The following is a 20,203-nucleotide window of genomic DNA, read 5'->3' on the forward strand; positions in this document are numbered from 1 at the left end:
AAAGACAAATAATAGATGAGAGGATATCACTCTATCCTCTCATCCACTATTTCTACCTGTATCAGTAGATAAAATAGAAACAGACCGTGACTATTTATTTTCTATGGAATTCCAGCCAAATAAGTTAGAGGAAGACAGGAGAAATACGGTTTACCTGTTCCTTACAGTCATTGGGGTGTAATTAAGAGTGGAACTAGAGAAAAATGAAACACAGAGAACAAAACATAAAATAAAAATTAAAAATAATTTTAAAAAGATATCTTTCTCACAGGCTTATAGATACAGTAATTGAGTGCTTCATTTGCTAATCTAATTCTGGCTCTAACATATAACAGAAGATACACACATAACCTTTATATTTCCACTTAAATGAGTAATTCTGAAACAATCTCAATTTTTATTTCATTAAAACAGTTTGTGCACTTCATCACTTTTAAAACCTTTTTTAGTTTCCTTGACTGATCATCGACCAAAAAGGATTTACATTGTTAACTTAGTGAAAATAATTTCCTTCATCAATGCCTATTGCTTTGTGGTCATTCTGTAAAGGATGTGAATGCTTCTCTGTCAGCCAGCAGGATAATTTAATAGCTGTGGAAAGCATTTACTTCTGTCGTTGGTGGGTTCCCCTTTCACTTTCACATTCTTTAACCTCTTAACCTCTCTTCTTTGCACATTCCTTTCCACAGGCATCAAAATAGCTTCACGAAGGCTTTATGTCATTGAAAGTATAAAGAGGTATCATACCTACCAAATGATTATCTAGATTTCAAAATCATTATGCAATTTCTCCCAAAATATTTTATGAGTGAGAACAAGAAAATTGGCTGCTTTGTAGTAATAACACTAAGTAATTTCAATTAAAATATTCATTACATATTATGTTTAGAAAAAAGAAATGAGTATTTCATTATTCCTGTAAAAAAAATTTCCTCACATATGACCGAGAGTGAAAGTCCACCTTGCCTGTCTGTCTTGATTTCATTCTCCTACCTGCCCAGAATAGCCATTCACTTTTTTCTTAATCCAGCAACCTATGTTCTCATATTTCGAAATCTCTACCATCTTATCTTACCCAGGAAATTCCGTCCTACTAAAATTCTGGGAAAGCAGTGTCCATCCGCTCTTTGCCAGAAATTCACTGTTCCAAAGCTTTAAAGTAACATAAGCAATGCAATTTCTCGAAGCTACACCGCCCCCACCCAACCCCACCCCCGGCCCTATTTTTTTAAATAATCAAAGCCGTAAGCCTTCAAATCCCTTTGATGCATAGGATCAAAGATGCTGTGTTTCTTCAGCCAATCAATTCAGGGGTTATGAGCTTGAAGCCAATGGGTGCAGACTAGGGGCGGGGCTTGGAGCTATTAACTGTCGGAGAGATTGCAGTTGGACTTGGCAGCTCTGGAGTGAGCGAAATAGCTGGCCTGCACTGGCGCTGGATGGTGAGCTCTCCTCTAGTTTCCCTTTTTGGAAGTTGACCTTACCCGTTGCTTTCTCTTTCAGCCTCCCCTCCCGGAGGAAAAATGCTCCCACAGTAGTCCAGCTACAGATTGAGCCATTCTCTCTTGGAGTTTCCACCTTTCTCAAGGCAGACAATGAAGGACTTTCCCAAAGATCAACCAGCCTCTCAGTTCGCCCCTTAGCCCCTGCCCTTCCTATTAACTCTTTAGGAAGTATTCACTGGCATGTGTTCCCTTTGTGTTAGTTAATGAGACACTGAAAATCAAGTCCCTAGAAAGCAATGCATCTCCTCAGGTCAGGTGTGTGCGGCTGATCCTGAGCAGGAAGAGGGGCTCAGTCCGAGTGAAGAGGCATTAGGAGGGCAATAAACCTCTCACCTTCAGGCAGTAAGATGCCTACATTGTGTAGTAGGAAAGTTCACTAAGGAGACAATCCAACAGTTGTTCATACGTAACAAACCACTAAGCAGGTGAAGATTACTGGGATTCCACAGTGCCCCCTTCAGGATACTTTTGTCACCTAATTCCTGCAAAATGTAGCAATTAAAAGGAAAAAAGCCTGTTCCATTTTCAGGGGCAGGGTGAATAAGTGTGACTTCCACTCCATGAGACAAAAAATTTCTCAACACTGGGGTGTCACTCTGCCACACAGGCTGGAGTTCAGTGTGCAATCATAGCTCATTGCAGCCTTGAATGCCTGTGCGTAAGCCACCCTCATGCCTCAACTTCCCCAATGAGTAGCTGGGACGACAGGTGTGTGTCACCATATCCAGCTAACTTTTTTTTTTTTTTTGAGACAGAGTCTCACTGTGTTGCCCAGGCTAGAGTGCCGGGGCGTTAGCCTATCTCACAGCAACCTCAAACTCCTGGGCTCAAGCGATCCTCCTGCCTCAGCCTCCCGAGTAGCTGGGACTACAGGCATGCGCCACCATGCCTGGCTAATTTTTTCTATATATTTTTAGTTGTCTGATTAATTTCTTTCTATTTTTAGTAGAGACGGGGTCTCGCTCTTGCTCAGGCTGGTCTCGAACTCCTGAGCTCAAACAATCCGCCCGCCTCGGCCTCCCAGAGTGCTAGGATTACAGGCGTGAGCCACCGCGCCCGGGCCCAGCTAATTTTTTAAAATTGATTTTTAGAGATGGGGGTCTGACTATGTTGCCCAGGCTGATCTTGTATTCCTGGCCTCAAGTCATCCTCCTGCCTTAGCCTCCTGAATTGTGAGCCTCTCTGTGCCCAGCCACATGTCATTTTGAAAGGGCAGTCATTAATTACCTCCACACACAAAGTGAATTGAGAGATTAGCTAATTTATTGATAAATTAATGCGGAGAACCTATGTGGTAAACTAGTATTTTCCTTAATGAGACTTTGAGTCATAAATGTATTCAAGGCTTTCAAAAGTTAATTTAAGATGAAGAAGAGTTTTTATTACATTGAAAACCTGTTTATTCTCACTGCTACTTCTTTACTCATACCTTAAAATATTAAACTGAAGTAATATTAGAATTTACAAGCTAACTTAAGATGATATCTATTCTCAGGTAAAGATTCATTAGGAGATTTTGGAGTAGAGGTTGGACAAGGCAAATTGAGTATTTACCACATATTCACAACCAGAGAGATAAATTGTGTTGAACTTGATCATATCCCTGAATTTCAAGGACACTCAGAACTTAGGGCAATTTTATTGTTTTCTGAAAGTAATGTACTAGGATTGAATGTGTAAATATTTATTAAAGTTTTCAAATAAACAATTTTAGAAATGAAAAAAATGCTTATGGGAAAATGTATCCCTATTTATAGTTTGGAAAACAATAGACTCCTTGATTATATTAAATTCTGAAAGCATGTAGGAATGTGTAACTACGATGTGGAAAATAGTTTTCCTTATTTGGTCAAGCAAGTATGATCCAGGATGCTTAGTACTAGAGTAACAGTGTGCAAGAGGTGACAGTGACAATATTTTCCTGAATGGTTTGATGTTAACTAAGAGCAAATATCACCAGTCAATCAAAATGGTCTTTCCTAGCAGCAGGGACCCCTCCTAGAGCAGTGTTTCTAAACCCCAGTTACTCATTAGGATCACTGGGAAGCTTTTAAAATTCCTAATACCCAGGCTGTACTCCAGACTAAATTAACCTCAGTGGGCAGCAACCAGGCATTAGTATTTTTTAAAACTGTCCAAGTAATTCCATGTGTAACAAGGCTGAGAATCTCTGTCTTAGGAGGTATAGCTGAACTCACTCTGCTCTATCATTTGTTTTACCATCAAGTTCTCCAGGTCTACCTCTAGCTCTTGATGTGTTAAGGTGAGCTTAAAAACTTTTGAAATCCTTTGAGGAAAAAAAACCCAACAATACTCAAAAGCGTTCCCTAAATCTAGAACTGGTTTGATACAGCCGGGACCCAGTGTTACCACAGGCTGGCCTGATGATGATGGCTAGAGCATGTCGTTCTCCTCATGGACATAAACGAACCCACAGAACGTCAACATCAGACAAGGTCACTCTAACCATGACAAAGTGAGAGAAAACAAGGCCACTGGGTAACCCATGGACTACCAAACATCGCCACTCTCGGCTAAAATGAGTGACTACTGCTGCTGTACCCATTAAGGCTTTGTCTTTGCTCTAGTCTGCTCTCCCTATAGAGAAGATTGATTGAGATACACAATCGCAGAATTGTCCTCACTTCCTGACAGCTCTTAATCTAGAATGAACCCTCGCTTCCTTAGACCTTCTCCAAAATTACTCAGCCAAAGCCCAGATGCTATAATAGGTTTTTTCTAACACTTTTTTACCAAGAGGAATTATATAGCTCCCTACGGTGTATAGTCTCCCTCGCTGCAACAAATAAACAAAACTTGTCAGCTACAGGTATGTTTCTGGTGATTTTGGCTGAGGGGCATTGAAACCCTTTCTCACAAAACCTTACCAAGGATATTGAAAAGAAGCTGCCTTTGAGACTGAAAATTGAGCAATGTTGCCTTTGAGTTGGGTGGATCACAGCGATTGCCAGCCTTGGCTACACGTTAAAATCACCTGGGAAGCCCAGACTGCAACTCAGACTGAATGAAATTACAATCTGTGGGGATAGGACCCACTTACCAGTACCATTGTAGCTTCCCAGGTGAATCCAAAAAGTAATAAATACAGAGAGAGAAATTATGCAGACTAAGAAATTATACAGATTTGAAAATTGAGGCCAATGAAATTGAAGTAAGTTGCCCACAGTCTTTGAACCTATAAGCAGAAGCCCATCAGACCAATGCGTGCAGGTAGTCTGACCACAGAGTCCACGCTTTTACCTTGGTGCCAATGTGATGCAGCCTTTGTAACTGGTGTCTATAAGGCTTTTTGATGCTGGTGATATTAAGTGGAAAATAGCATAAAGTATAATTATAAAAGGATGAGCCCAACTATGTAAATAAAACATGTAAGAGCCACTAGATGATATGATTGTGGGTGATTTTTTTCTGCTTTTGAAATGTTTATTTAAAGAAGTATTCACAATAAGCATATATTCAACTATTTAATTTTCTCTCTCAAAATATTGTTTTTCTTATCAGAAAAGAACATATAAGAAAACATATACATATATATATATATATATATACACACACACACACACATATCAGAAACTGAAAAACAAATGGCCAGATTATGATAGGAATCATAATTGCTTAGCAAGGCAGCCAGATGAAGCCAGCAGCAGACACTGGAAAATGTTAAGCTACTAGTATGAGAGACAGAAGCATAAGAATTCCCTGCATGAGTTTCAGATCTTTAGTGTAAAACTTCCCTCTCCATGGGAAGCAGGTGCGATTACCTGTCTCTGGCTATCATATATTGCTTCAGAGCCTTATCAAGGCCTTTGTTGTTCCTTTTCCAAGAAGTAACAATTAGACAAAATATTTAACAATTCCCCAGTTTTAAGTAAGTCTTTTTGGTTTCAGTATTTTTCTTACAATCTTGGTTGCTGTGTAAATATATAAAAGTTAGAGAAAACCTGACCTGTCAGTGTCCCAAATGACATAAAAGGCGGCTGTGATTGGATGTCATCATAATCTATTAATTTCTGTCTGGATAAAGCAACAAAAGAGAGCCAAATATTCTTCCCCCATTCTACTTCCCACTTTGGAATAGCTGCCAGAACGTGCTCCCAAGGGCTGAGATAAGCTGAGGACAAACGCCTCAGTTGTCTGTCCCCAGAGCTAAGAAACCTGCCCTAGCTTGTGGTCCCAATGATCGTATTGGTGAGTGTGAATGGTTAGATGAAGAATACCTCTTTCAAACAGTTGCACAGATGCAGAGTGGATAATAAATGAGTAGTGCCTGGCATCATAAGTGAACACAAGGTGACACTGGCTAGTTTCTATCACTTGGAGTTCTGCCTTTTTAATCTCATTGTTGAAAGCATGATAGAAGAGAGAGGCAGTCCTAATTTTGGCAGACTATATCACTAGAAATAATTAAAGTAGAATATGGGCTTTTTGTCTTTTTAAGAAAATTATTAGAAGGCCATCAGGAAAGCAAATCTTACATTCCTTTGAACCTGAGTTTTGCAGACAGACATAGAGTTGGACTCAGATGCACTGTGAAAAACAACAAAATGGACGCCGATGCCAAGGGTAGTTCTAACCTCACCTTTCGTAACAAACATCCTGGCTCAGGGGTGGAATGGCTTTGGAGTTTCTTTTTGACTACTCCTGGGGACCTGCCTGAAATCATTTTCATATTGTCTTTGATCTGCATAATTGGAGGTAAGTGTCACTTTGTTTTGTTTTGTTTTGAGCCAAGGGTCTCACTAAATTGTCCAGGCTAGTCTTGAACTCCAGGACTCAAGCAATCCTCCCGCCTCAGCCTCTTGAGTAGCTGGGATTATAGACATGTGCTGTCATGCCTGGCTAACTCTCTCTTTATCTGAGTTTATTCTATGAGAATAGCTTATAAATGTACCATATAAAATTACGGAAAGAAGCAGTAAATAGGAAATAAGAATTTTGTTACTAAATTCATAACGTCATCCCAATATTTTCAATCAAATGAATCCAATGATAGTCTGCCTCTGAAAAGGGACATGTAGAATCTGATTTCTATATTTTTCATCTTTATTGGGTTCAAAGTGTTTACAAATTTTTACTTGATAGGTCAGGGTTAGATTTAAGTGATGCAGATAATTGAAGCAAATAAGTAGAAGATCATAGTATCCCGAGGATCCCATGGGTTTTATCCAAATTATAAGTTATGCCTAGCTTTTTTAAGAAGAAAAGAACACTATGGAAATACAAAGAAAACAGGGTTTATTTTTGCACTTTCTTTGAGCTGATTAGGGATTGCATTACAAAGAAGCAGAAAAAAATTAAGTAGAAGGAAATGCTGTGATATTACTTATTGCACTTTTATAACCGTGCTAACAAAGTTAACGCTAACTATTTGTTATGGGATTTTTAATGTGTAATAGGTAACTAGTTTTTTTTTTAAAGAGAAAAATACAGCTAGTTCCTCATTGTTCCTTAACCAGAAAGTTTCATTAAAGGTTATTTATTAACCTTTTATTGCAGTATTGCTAAAGAAACGAATCTATGATTTAGTGTGTACAAAAACTACTCTAAATATTCCAATAGTAACCCAAGAACATGCTTCCAGGGTTCCAATGATTGCTAGCAGTGTTTAGTAAAAATTCTAAAAAAACGAGAATGAGATGTATCATAGGAGAAGTAAAAAAGGAACCTGGATTAACAATTACACTGATTCTGAGTCCATGTATTTAGGTGTAAGAGAGGGTTTCAGTTACAGGAAAATAGAAAATGATTAGTAAAGCAGTATTTTATTATCCTCAACATTGAGAAATCATATCACATTAAAGTTCTATAAATGTGATATTTCATTGCCTTTCATTAACAACATGTTTTTTGCAGCATTTTGGAACCTACACTTGAAAGACTTTCCAGTTCCTCTTTCTGTGATATTATTTTTCATTGGATGCAGTTTTGAAACACTAAGTTTTACATCTTACCAGGTGTGTATAGTGAGTATTTTGTCTTATATCTAAGAATAATATAAATGCAAAGATGGCTTTAAAAATTTTGCAAAAATACTCATCCCCTCACTGCTGTGCCAGTTGATAGATGCTTGTAATGTGGATGGCATCCATCAGATTAGATGTGTAGAAAAAAGAGTCAGGCCTGAAAAAGCTGAGATCCAGCTAAACATATTCAAAACAGAGCCTAGGTCTAAAACTATGTAGGCAATTTGGAACAAGTGCACATATAGCTACTGAGAGTGTAAGTGGCCAGTGAGTATTAAACAGAATTCAAAAGCTTAGCCAAGAAATTGGCTAATGAGATTGGAGCTCAAGGAGACTTTGTGCTACTGGTACAGGACTCTAGTAGCGAGAGAATCTAATATTGAGCCAATCACTTGCCTCAGTTAAGAATGTTTTATAGGGCTTCCATTAGAATGAAAGCCACTCTCCAAGTGTGCAGAGTTGGCCCAGGGACCATCCTTTACCAATGTCTGCCCTAGTAAATAAGAGTAGTTACGAGAACTTGTCTGAAAATAATTGACTTTTCCAAACAAATTTAGCCAGTGATGTTAAAAACATTATAGAAAACATGAATTCATGTGAGAACCAGAAACAAATTACTGCTTCACTTGTTGTAAACAGGTTTTATAATTATAGGATTTTGACATAAATGCAATTTTAAGTGCTTCTATAAACTTTACTATTTGTCAGCAACTCCTTCAAAGGGAGAGACTTTATGTTAAAAAACTGTGAAAGGTCTAAGATTTTTACTCTACTTGCAACCTAATAAACTAGTCTTGACAAAAGACATGGGACTCCTGGGCCAGAGACAAGGGACTTTATTACTCGCAGCAACAGCAGTTCCCAGAGTATGAGCATTTCCTTGTGACTGTTTCCTAAACCCCAGTCCCGCAGGGACAAGCAAAGAGGGCTCGGCGAAATCTACACATTCAGTGGGCTGCATTACAGGAGAAGAAACCTGAGCTTAGAGAACCCGCATCTTTTATATTGGGTAGTAAGCTCATTTGCTGTCTTCCTCCAAGGGAAACATTACCTTTATTACACTGGACAGCAAAGTAAGCCTGCCCTTTGCTCCGGAGGACGTTTGCTCTGTCTTCCAAGACTGTTAGCCATACAAACACTCATGAAAAGATAGCTGGAAGAAAAGCAGTCAGTGCCTCCACTCATACATGGAGAAACACAAGAGAACCCACGGCAAATTATCTCCCAAACGAAAAGATATCACCTAATACAGTAGGTACTTGGTGTTTCCTTAATAAATGAATGTTGAATGGATGCCCATAATGGGATTTACAAATTTCAACTAAATAGCTTATGATAAACATTGTTAGTTATTGCATGAATTACATTAACTTTCCAGCCTCTATCCCTTCTGTTTCTCCACACACATTTTCTGTAAAAGACATGGCAAATTATTTTTATTAATAAAGTTTCTAGAATTTGATTTGATTTACTCCTTTGTGGATTTTCTTCATGATAATCACCCTACCTGCAACCTCTTTTTTCCTTTTGTATGTATGAAAATCTGCTACATATTCTTTAGTACCCATGTCAATGAACTTTCTATGCCAGTTCTTTAAAAATAAAATAAAATGGGCATAGGGATGTGCATTAACTTTTCTCTGTAATTGGCAATAATCTGATGGAAAACTGTGAAAATCCAACAGAGTTAAGACTTCGGCACTTACTACATTGTGATGTATCTTTTATTTATTTATTTATTTTTATTTCAGAATATTATGGGGGTACAAATGTTTAGGTTACATATATTGCCTTTGCGCTGCCTGAGTCAGAGCTACAAGCATGCGCAGCCCCCAGATGGTGCACACTGCACCCATTAGGTGTGAATATACCCGAAAATTGTGTTTCTCTGTTGCTAAAGATAGGAGTACCTGGCATATATTCTATGTTAATAAAGGGATGGATAAATGAGAAAATGACATATTTTTGTATTATTAGATCCAAAGATATGCAGATGCCATACAAGAGATGAGTCCAGAATTATTTTTTAGACTATTTACACCAGTAATTTTCTTTAATGTTGCATTCGACATGGATGTATACATACTCCAAAAGTTATTGTTGCAAGTAAGTAGCATTTTTAAATAATATCATTTACTCATGAAGTGCATGCTATCTATATTCAAAGTTTTAAAAATTTTGCTCCAAAATAGAAAACAAAGAAGACAGCAAAAGTACAGGATATGGGAATAATAAATTCAGCTTCATATTTTAGTGATTAAACCATATCTTAGCAATTGTCTAGCACATTGAAGACCCCCAAAACAAATCACAGAGGAAAAAAGCAATTCTGAAAATCTGACTGGCAGAACTTCGTAGCAGTTATAATTTTAACTGTGAAAGATTATAAGAGAGCTATTATGGAGTGTATTAGCTCCAGTGAAAGGAAATTGTTGAGAAAAGTCATGTTTTAATAATACCCACCTTCTAAAGCTTCCTACATCCATATGTAAAAGAACAAAACCAGAGAAGACAACTCACAGAGGCAGCTATAACTCTAATTCACAAACTATAATGACTTTTTAAAATCATATGGAATTTGGACTATATCAGGGAAAGATCTTGAGAAGAAACACTCCAAATGGTAAGTATGGTGTACATTTCTTTCAAAATAATCCAAACGGATTTGTAAATATAAGGCCATTACCTAAGCTGCATCAGAAGAAAAACTATTAGAATAGTTTATGCTTTAAACCAAATCCAGACATGTGGAGTTCAGACAAATGACAAAAAGATGAAATTGAAAGGAGCAGAGATAGAAAAGTGGTTTGAGTTGCTTCAGCTGATCTCTGCCGAGCCGTCGCTGGCATCTGTTGGAGTGGGCGTGCCAGCTGGAGCAGGGCGGGCTAGCCAGCCCAACTCACGTTGGTGATTCTACATCTCCAGTAATCCTGACTATCTGCTTTTTAAAATTGAATACAAAAACAATCTGATTTTCTTTTTTGTAAAATTTCTTTGCAGATTCTTTTAATTACAGTTCCTGGCCTTTTAATTAATTATTTCTTAATTCTTTGGTATCTGTCATCTGTGAATAAATTACATTTGAAGGATACTCCATGGCTATTATTTTCAGCTATCCTTGTGAGTTCAGATCCCATGCTTACTGCGACTGCCATAAGAGACCTTGGTAGGTATATCAAATTTTGTAACTAATTTATCTTAGTTTTAAGATCTTTTTTTTGTGGTAGCTTTTCACTATGTGGAGTGAGGTGTGATGGATTGGGGACTGAGGATTGAGCAGAGATTCTGTAGGTGATGTTTAAGACAGAAGCAAACACCAGTGATGGACTTACCTAGTATCCAAGAAAAAGCATTATGTCCAATTGTGAAATAGGGCAGGGGATTAGTTAGAACTCTTGATGTTATACCTGTTTCTACCTTGGGCCAACGGAACAGTTCCAGGGCATTACAACATTGCATATACAAATGGTGAGATTTCTGTTGCCCAATCTTTCTTTTCCTTTGAAAAGTCATTAGGATAATGTCATTTTAAAAATAGTTCCCTTTGGAGTCATTGTCACTATTAAGCCTGAAAAGCCAAAAACAATAAAATCACCAATCATGTAGTTGTTTTCAGTGTATACTATTTTAACAGTAATAAATCTATATTTTAAAGTAAAATACACAGTCAATTTAACTTAGAAAAGTGAAGAAAAAATACAAAAGCCTCATACAAAGAAGAACACCCTAATTTTTTTTATTGGTCACTCTTTAACAAAGAGAACTAGAAAAATTGTTTTAAAATAGAAAATTAATATGGAACATCCATGCATGCAAATAGAAGGATATTCTTAGCTTGGATTCATATCACATAATTTCCCCTACCTACTTAAACATCAGTCATATTTCAAGACTTCCTTTAAGAAAATTTAATTGTGTATAAACCGTAAACTAAATCTAGATCATCATAATTAGGTACAAAATTAATTGTGGTCCATTATGTTTATGTAAGTGAGATAATTAACTAGACCTCTCAGTCCTTGTTTCAAAGCACACATAAAAACATGAAATTAGTTATTTTAAAATTCAGTTACTTAGCTTATATAAATACATGCATCATAAATCAAATGTATTTGAGGAAAGACAGAAAACTATGATTGAAGGATAAAGTAAATTCATAGACCAAGGCTTTATAACATGGCATCTAAATAGAGTATTAGGCAATGTTCAGATAATCTAATAAGAGTTAGAAATTACCTGACTGTCCCATACAATACATTCCTTTCAATGATTTTAGAAATCAAACTCCATGAATGGAGAGAATCCTGATATTACCTACTTCCATCTTAATTTTTCTCTACTTAGAGGATAGTCTAAATTTAGACATCTATCAGTTGTCCTTTTCCTCTGTCATTAAATGTGCCCATAGTGGCAAAATTATAACTTTGAGCATTTCTAAGTGATTTTCTAAAAGCCATAAGAGGGAAATATTATATAATAAATTCCTTTTTGTGAACTAACCACTGTATAACCATGCGTGCATGTGCACACACACACATATTCGTTTCAATTTTATTTTCACTTTATGGCCAGTTAAATGGGAAAGAACTATCTGAGGCACGTAGAAATAAAGTATGGGAGACATGTGAGGCATAAATACATGAATGAAAGAAAGCCAAGCCTTCAAGACAAGGCGATTAAGAGGGTGAGGCTTTAGAAGGAGGAACTGCTAGCATCCATCACCTTAGCCTGGGTTCTTGTCTTCCTCCCCACGCTCTCATCTCACATTCCTCCCTCTGTGTGACATTGTCAGTGCCAACGCTTTTCTCCTCAAAAGATTTGAGGGACTCCTGTGATAGCCGAGAGCTACTTTCACACTTCCCTTAACTTTATAATCTTGTAGTGCAGTATTCCACTGGTTTTCTAGCCTGCTATTGTTGAATTTAAATAATAATAATCTATTTGGAGTATTTTGCAAGATTATTCTCATAAATTTTGGCACCTTACCATCATTTTTGAAATTTTGTTTTTCTTTTCACTTTGCATCTTTCACAAAAAATTTAAAGTATTTTTCTCTCGGCAGCCTTTTTGTTGAGTTTCCAAAGGAAGATTTATAAATATGTATATTTATAAATTTGTGTAAATGTGTTTATACATTCACACACACACACACACACACACACACCTCCTCAAAAAAATCTGCCCAGGACTATCAGTAGAATACATGAGTACATTAACATTGTTTTGAGTTTTTTATGTTCTTTTGACTTTCCTTATCCCCTGTATCTATTATTTATTTCTGAATATTCACGCTTGCCAAAATGGAATAATTTTATAACAATATCAGTTATCTTACACTCTAAATGTAATGGTTTAAAACAACACTTACTTATTTTTTCTCATGAGCCTGGCAGTTCTGATGATATGAAAAGGACTCTGCTGATCTTGGCTAGGCTCACAAATGAATCTATAGTCAGCTGACAGGTCATTTGGAGGTTAAGTGACCCAGGCTGGCCTCAACTGGGAAGATCCATCTTTCCTTCATGTATCTTTAACATTTCTCCAGTGGGGTGGCCAGGGAATGCTGCCATGATGATGACAGGAGATCAACAGAGAGGAGGCAGAGATCTTTCTGCTCTCATAAAGCCTCATAACCAAACAGACCAGATCTTGATGAGAAGCCCTGCAAAGTCTTACAGAAATGGACATGCATACCAGGAGAAGGGAAGACCCGGACCGGGAAGCAATTGAGCCGCCACAGGAACAAACTGCCTTGGCGTTTCTTCTCTTCTGTCAGCATACTGATTATAGTTAGGCTGTGATCACAGTTACACAGTGGTTGGTTCACAAAAAGGAATTTATTATATAATAACATTTCCCTCCTTTGGCTTTTAGAAAATCACTTAGAGATGCTCAAAGTTATAATTTTGCCACTATAGGCATATTTAATGGCAGAAGAAAAGGGCAACTGATGGACATCTAAACTTAGAATATCATCATAAATAGAGAAAAATTAATATAGAACTAGGTAATATCAGGATTCTCTCCATTCATGGAGTTTGATTTCTAAAACCATTGAAAGGAATGTATTGTATGGGACAGTCAGGTAATTTCTAACTCTTGCTAGATTATCTGAACAATTTCCTAATACTCCATTTAAATGCCATATTATAAAGCCTTGGTCTATGAATTTACTTTATCCTTCAATCATAGTTTTCTGTCTTTCCTCAAATACATCTGATTTATAATGCATGTATTTATATAGACAAAATCACTGAATTAAAAAAAATAATTTCACGCTTTTATCTGTGCTTTGAAACAAGGACTGAGAGGTCTAGTTAATTATCTCACTTACATAAACATAATGGACCACAATTAATTTTGTACCTAATTCTGATGATCTAGATTTAATTTACAGTTCATACACAATGAAATTTCCTTAAAGGGAGTTTTAAAACAGGACTGAAGTTTAAGTAAGTGGGGGAAATTATGTGATATAAATCCAAGCTAGGAATATCCTTCTATTTGCTAATAAAATGTTATTATTTAATATTTAGTATTTAATGTTTTTCTCACTTTAAAAAACATCTTTCCCCTCTCAACATACATAGGTCTTTCTAGAAGCCTCTCCAGTTTAATTATTGGAGAAAGTCTGATGACCTCTGTTACTTCATTAACGACGTTTAGTGGTATCATGGATATTAACAAAAAAAGACAAAGCAAGATGAACCATACCTTAGGTAAAGACCTGTTTTTCTTCTTAATTTTTTAAAAATCAGAATCCTGTGTTCTCTAAAAGCTAACATAAATTTGTAATATCTTACCATAAATTATACTTGTAGGAATACTGTAGCGAGTGTTGGTATAGTGACTTACCCTTTACAAAGTACTATCACGTGTTCCTTATTTAATGTTAGCTATGGTTTTGTTGTGAGGCTGGGTTGAGACTCTTCATGAAAATGGTTATGGAAGCACCATTCCACAGACCTGGGCTGAGCCAGAATGCTGGACAATCAGGATTAGCGATTTCTTTTATGTGCTGAAGTTGAGCTTAGAAAACAAGCCAGGTAGTGCACCCATGAGTAATGAGAGGAGGCAGCCTCTCTGTCCTTTGCCCTGGGACTATCTGTCTCCCATGCAGGCCACATAGAAAGCTATAAACTCGGGCAGGAAGTGTGGGTTATGTGGCCATCTATAGGGCCAGGGAGCAGTGCTTGTAAGCAGAGGAATTGAAAGGTGCATGTGAGCTCTTTCATTTACAACTTTCAGATGGCCCTGAACCTTAATATTTTTTTTCCTTGTGTATGTGTATAAAATAAACAATATACGTACATTATAATAATGATTATAAAGTATACAGCTATGTAGTTATCACTCAGGCAAGAAATTTAGTGTTACCAGCAGCCCCAGAAGCATCTTATGTGCTCCTCCCTGGTCAAAACTCCATATCTTGCTCCTAGAAAAGTCATTCCCAATGTGTAGTCTCTGAATCCTTTGGTAGTAGAGGAAGAGGATCCACAGGACTCTTTCAGGGTGTCCATGAAATCAAGATATTTTCATGATATTACTTATAATTTATGTGTTTATTTACCATTTTTCTCATGGTGTATTTGCATTAGTTGGGAAAAGCAATGATTTACAGTCTTCTTGAGAAATCGATGACATACTATTCCACTCACCGGCTGTCTGTGCTCTAAGGCCTTCTGCGGCATTGTCTCAGTCCACCACTACGCCCATTCCCTTGGGAAAAAAATGTTTAGGAGTTAGCTCCAGACCTTATTCTAGTCCACCACGGGGTCTGTATGATACCAAATAATCCACAGTGGAATTCTTCTACTACTCATTCTCCCCAGCAATGAAGACTATCCCAAATTATCTTTAACCACTCAAGAATAAGAGGTTTGAGCTGTAATTTTTTTTTTTCTATCCCTGGAGAGGGCTTCATTGTTGACCACCCAGGGACCCTGTTTACCTCTACTCTTACCTATTCCTGGCTTATCCTAAAATTCAGTGAAGACTATTCTTTCCCAAGAAGCTCCATCCTGGGAACCTCCCCCTGCCCCCACCTGTTCCTCAAGGAACTAGTCCCGGTGGTGGACCATTACCCTAGTTGGGCATACGAAGTACTTGCTTTTAGCCTTTGAGACTTGTGAGCAACAAACTGATGGAGCTCTGTATCCAGTGTTAGTTTACCCAGGCCATGGAAGCTTGGAACATCTGCGGTGAACCTTGAACCCCAGTTTAGCACAGAAAGATACATTGTCTTTAAGTATTTCAAATTTGCCAACTGTGATGTGTGAGAAAGCCAAATAACCACACACACAAACTCTACCAACATCCAGAGTACAAATGGAGGTGACCCAATAAAGCACTCAGGGACTTTTCACCATAAAACTTCCTGTAGACATAACCTTCCTGAAGATAACTAAGGTGGGCGAGAAAGAAATATCTGTACTCAGAAGCATCTTAAAAACTCAAGGGCCACCTTTGGGGAAACTGAACTGAAAAGCACAAAATAGTACAGTCATGCATGCCAGTTGGGAAAATCCAAGTCCAACTACTAAACCTGGTCCATATTCTACCAGATTTCATTCAAGATATTATATATGATGACAGAATTTCAGGGAAACTTGGATCAGAAATGACATCTCCAGTCTAATCAAGAGAACTTTCTTGATACTTACTGTGGGGTGGTTGGGGGGGCAGAAAATGAAAAAGGGGGAAAAGATACTGAGTCATTGATTCAATAATTATTTATTAATATGCACTATGTAATAGTTCCTATTCTAGAACCTATTCACCCACAAACACAATAGACAAAGTTCCCTTGTTTTCATAGAGCCTGTCTTGTAATTTTGATAATAATCAATGGATAGAACTTTATGTTATTTTTTATGTTTCACCGGGATAAAAACTGTAAATATTCACTATTAAAATAATATTAATCACTTCAATAATGAAAACTCTGCTGTAGGAGAAAGAGAGTAATGAACTTATTTTCTTAGTCATTAGGACTTTCTCTGAACTTTTAATGGCTTTGAAAGAAAAATTTCCCTTAAGAAATAAAGATGTTTGATAAGCTTTACTGGTATTGCATTTATATTTCATTTACATCAACTGACACAATTATGAATCAATAATTTTCATAGTAACCATTGTTTTTATAACTTCTGTAATTATTTAAACAGTGTTACTAATCTTTGAAGTTAGCACATATTTCATAATAGGAAAAAATTAAGAAGAGTCATTGTTTTCAGAGTTCTTACCCTTTCCAACTTAGGTGCTAGGAATTTAAGAACTGTATAAGTAATAAGGAATTTGCTTTGAGACTTTTCTCAGCTTAACAAATCTAGTTGGCAAACTATATTACTTATTAAGAGATATTTTCCCTTCTTAAAGGAGAAAACAGCTTTCAAATTGTGGTCTTTTAACTCCAAATTCCTGTATGCTTCTGAAACCAGAGTTGGCCTCCATCCTACATTTCAGTGACAGGAGATGCTGCACTCCCAAAATTATTGCCAAGGCCAGCTCCAAGCCTAGAACTCATGAGGCTTAGAGCCATGCCTGGTTCCAGCAACTGAGTCTACCATGAACTCAGCCTCCCTGTTTTCCTGGGAAGGGCATCGTAACATTGTTTTGTGGAAAACAATTAGGCAAAATATAAAAATATCAACAACAAAGGAGCAACTATCTTTTGGTGTAGTGATTTCACTTTTGGGACCCAAGGAAGTAATAGAGAAGAACAAAAAAACTTATATACAAAAATATACACTGCAGCATTGTTTATCAGGGGGCAAAGTTAAAATAAATGAAATACTCAACAACAAGGAAGCAATAATTCAGTTTGTCAGGTCAATAATATAGGAGATTCACTCAGATGGGACCTGAAGGCATGCCTTTTTCCATATTTCCTGTATGTATTACATTTGGTCTAGAGTATAAGTTTCATGAGTTTATGGACTTCCTACTTCTTGTTCATTCATGTCTCTCTAAAATTTATTACATGTTTGACACACAGTAGGCGCTGAGTAAATATATATTCCTTAATGGAGCCTGAAAGAAGCTCATAAACCAAAGTAACCAAATTTTTCAAACCCTAGCCAGGAGCAGTGGCACAGGCCTGTACTCCCACCTACTGGGGAGGCTGAGGCAGGAGGACTGCTTTAGCCCAGGAGTTCAGAACAGTAGTGCCCTATGATTGTGCCTGTGAATAGCTCTCCAGCCTGGGCAGCACGCAAGATAAAAAAAGCAAAAAGAAACTCTTTCAACTTAAAAATAAGAAAATACTGTACATCTACCCCAAAGATAAGCTATTTTTTATTAATATTATTTTTAATTGACAAATCATAATTGTATACATTTATGGGGTATAATGTGATGTTTTTATGTAAATATACGATGTAGAATGATTAAATCAAGCTAATGAAAATATCACCTCACTAAACTGTAATTTTTTATGGTGAGACACTTGAAATCTCCTCTCTTAAAAAAACATTGGTATTTATTTTGAAATATTAATACATTATTATTGACAACAGTCACTCTACTATGGAATATATCTCAAAACTGATTCCTCTTGTCTATCTGAAACTTTGTAACCAATAACCAACAATTCTCCATTGCCTCCCTCTCCACCACCCTCAGCCTCAGGTAATAATTATTCTACTCTCTACTTCTGCAAGTTCAACTTTTTCAGATTCTACATATAAGTGAGATCATGTGGTATTATTCTTTCTGTGCCTGGATTATTTCTCCTAGTATAATGTCCTCTAGGTTCATTCATGTTGCTACAAATGATTATTCAGCCCTCTTTTATAAGGCTGAATGGTGTTAAATTATGTATATATACCACATTTTCTTTATCCATTCACTCACTGGTGGACACTTAGGTTGATTCCATATGTTGGAAACAAAAAACATGATTCAAAAATGGGCAAAGGACCTGAACAGACATTTCTGAAAAGCAGACATACAGAGGGCCAATGGGTATGTGAAAAAATGCTAGGCATAACTAATCATTTCAGAAATGCAAATTAAAACCGCAATGAGATATCACCTCACACGTGTTTAAAATGGCTCTTATTCAAAAGATAAAACATAACAACTGTTAGTGAGGATGCAGAGAAGAGGAAATTTCATTGTTGGTGGAAATGGAAATTAGCATAGCCATTATTGAAAATGGTATGGAAGTTCCTCAAAAAACTAAAAATAGAATTACCATACAATCAAGTAATCCCACTTCTGAGTAGAAGGAATCAAAATCAGTATGTCAGAGGGATGTCTGCACTCCCCTATTCATTGTAGCAATGAGCTAATTTTAAAGAAAATGACCAAAAGAAAAGTTGATCTAGAGTGTCACTTAAAATCAAGGGCAAGGGCCAGGCGCGGTGGCTCACACCTGTAATCCTAGCTCTCTGGGAGGCCGAGGCGGGCGGATTGTTTGAGCTCAGGAGTTCGAGACCAGCCTGAGCAAGAGCGAGACCCCGTCTCTACTAAAAATAGAAAGAAATTAATCAGACAACTAAAAATATATAGAAAAAATTAGCCAGGCATGGTGGCGCATGCCTGTAGTCCCAGCTACTCGGGAGGCTGAGGCAGGAGGATCGCTTGAGCCCAGGAGTTTGAGGTTGCTGTGAGCTAGGATGACGCCACGGCACTCTAGCCCGGGCAACACAGTGAGACTGTGTCTCAAAAAAAAAAAAAAAAAATCAAGGGCAAGTAAGTTCTACTAACTATTTCTTGTTTACTCTACTCTCTCGTAGCTCATGATGTCATCGGTGCAATTTGGTCATATTTTATAGCAAGTTTCTTCTTTGGAATTCTGAGTGCAAAACTAATCCAGTTGTGGATGTCAAATATTTTTGATCGTGATGTCAATCACATAAGTTTCATCTTTTCAATGCTGTACTTCATCTTTTATATTTGTAAGTGAAAGGCTTATTTCTAAAAGTAAATGACATAGAAAAATTCAAAATAAAAATATGGGAAAATACATACAAGGCAAAAGTTACTAAAAACATTCAACTGACCTAGAAGGAATATTTTTCTTAAAATAATCTATCAAAAGAGATAAAAGATATGACTATCTATACAACAGAAAACAATGTACGAAAATATATAAAGCAAATACTATTGTTGTCCAAAAGACCACCAGGAAGGCTAACTAGTAGAAAGGAGAGCTTTATCGGTGATACTGGCTTGCAAACCAGGAAGAGAAAGGCTCCAGCATGAACGGAAGGTGCTCTATCTTTGAGGAGGGGAAGGACAGGTTGGATTTTATGCCTTCGAGGGCCAGTAGCATACATATTCAGCAGGTTTGGTGGAAAGGCTATACATATTTATGAGGGTAGCAGAGCACATGGAGATTACATAAACATGTATGTAACATACATCCCGTGTTCCCTTTGGGATGGCGTTTAACATTAAAATGAAGTGGGATTTGACTCTTTACATCAAAATGTGAACTATAGGACACAAAGACAGTTGTGTGCAACCTCTATAAGCTGGCTGAAACTGGTTTAAGATCTGCAATAGCTTTTCAGAAAAGAATGTTTGAAAGGCCACCTCTGTTGTGGCTGTAAATCAGTCTGAAAGCTCCCACTGTTAGGGAGTTTAGCAAAGGTGTGGTTTTTCTTATAGTCTTAGGAATTCAGAAATTTGCTCTGGCAGCCAGGACTTGAACCCTCGACCTGTAGGTAACTTTGTTTCCTTAACCTTAGGGTCCATCATCTTAGT

At 37.1% G+C, this 20,203-nt stretch overlaps 1 protein-coding gene across 1 annotated transcript in view; it reads left to right on the forward strand.

Moving 5' to 3' along the window:
• Positions 1-6,070: 6,070 nt before the first annotated feature.
• The window catches only part of SLC9C1 (solute carrier family 9, subfamily C (Na+-transporting carboxylic acid decarboxylase), member 1), an 88,395-nt gene continuing 74,262 nt past the window's right edge, over positions 6,071-20,203 (forward strand). The window contains exons 1-6 of the mRNA XM_012652224.1: positions 6,071-6,221; positions 7,380-7,480; positions 9,467-9,595; positions 10,490-10,655; positions 14,080-14,208; positions 19,231-19,396. Of these exons, the coding sequence (XP_012507678.1) occupies positions 6,071-6,221; positions 7,380-7,480; positions 9,467-9,595; positions 10,490-10,655; positions 14,080-14,208; positions 19,231-19,396 (842 nt within the window). The remainder of the gene's footprint in view (positions 6,222-7,379; positions 7,481-9,466; positions 9,596-10,489; positions 10,656-14,079; positions 14,209-19,230; positions 19,397-20,203) is intronic.

The sequence above is a fragment of the Propithecus coquereli genome, unplaced genomic scaffold, assembly GCF_000956105.1.
Source record: "Propithecus coquereli isolate 6110/MARCELLA unplaced genomic scaffold, Pcoq_1.0 Scaffold386, whole genome shotgun sequence".
Classification (NCBI taxonomy): domain Eukaryota; kingdom Metazoa; phylum Chordata; class Mammalia; order Primates; family Indriidae; genus Propithecus; species Propithecus coquereli.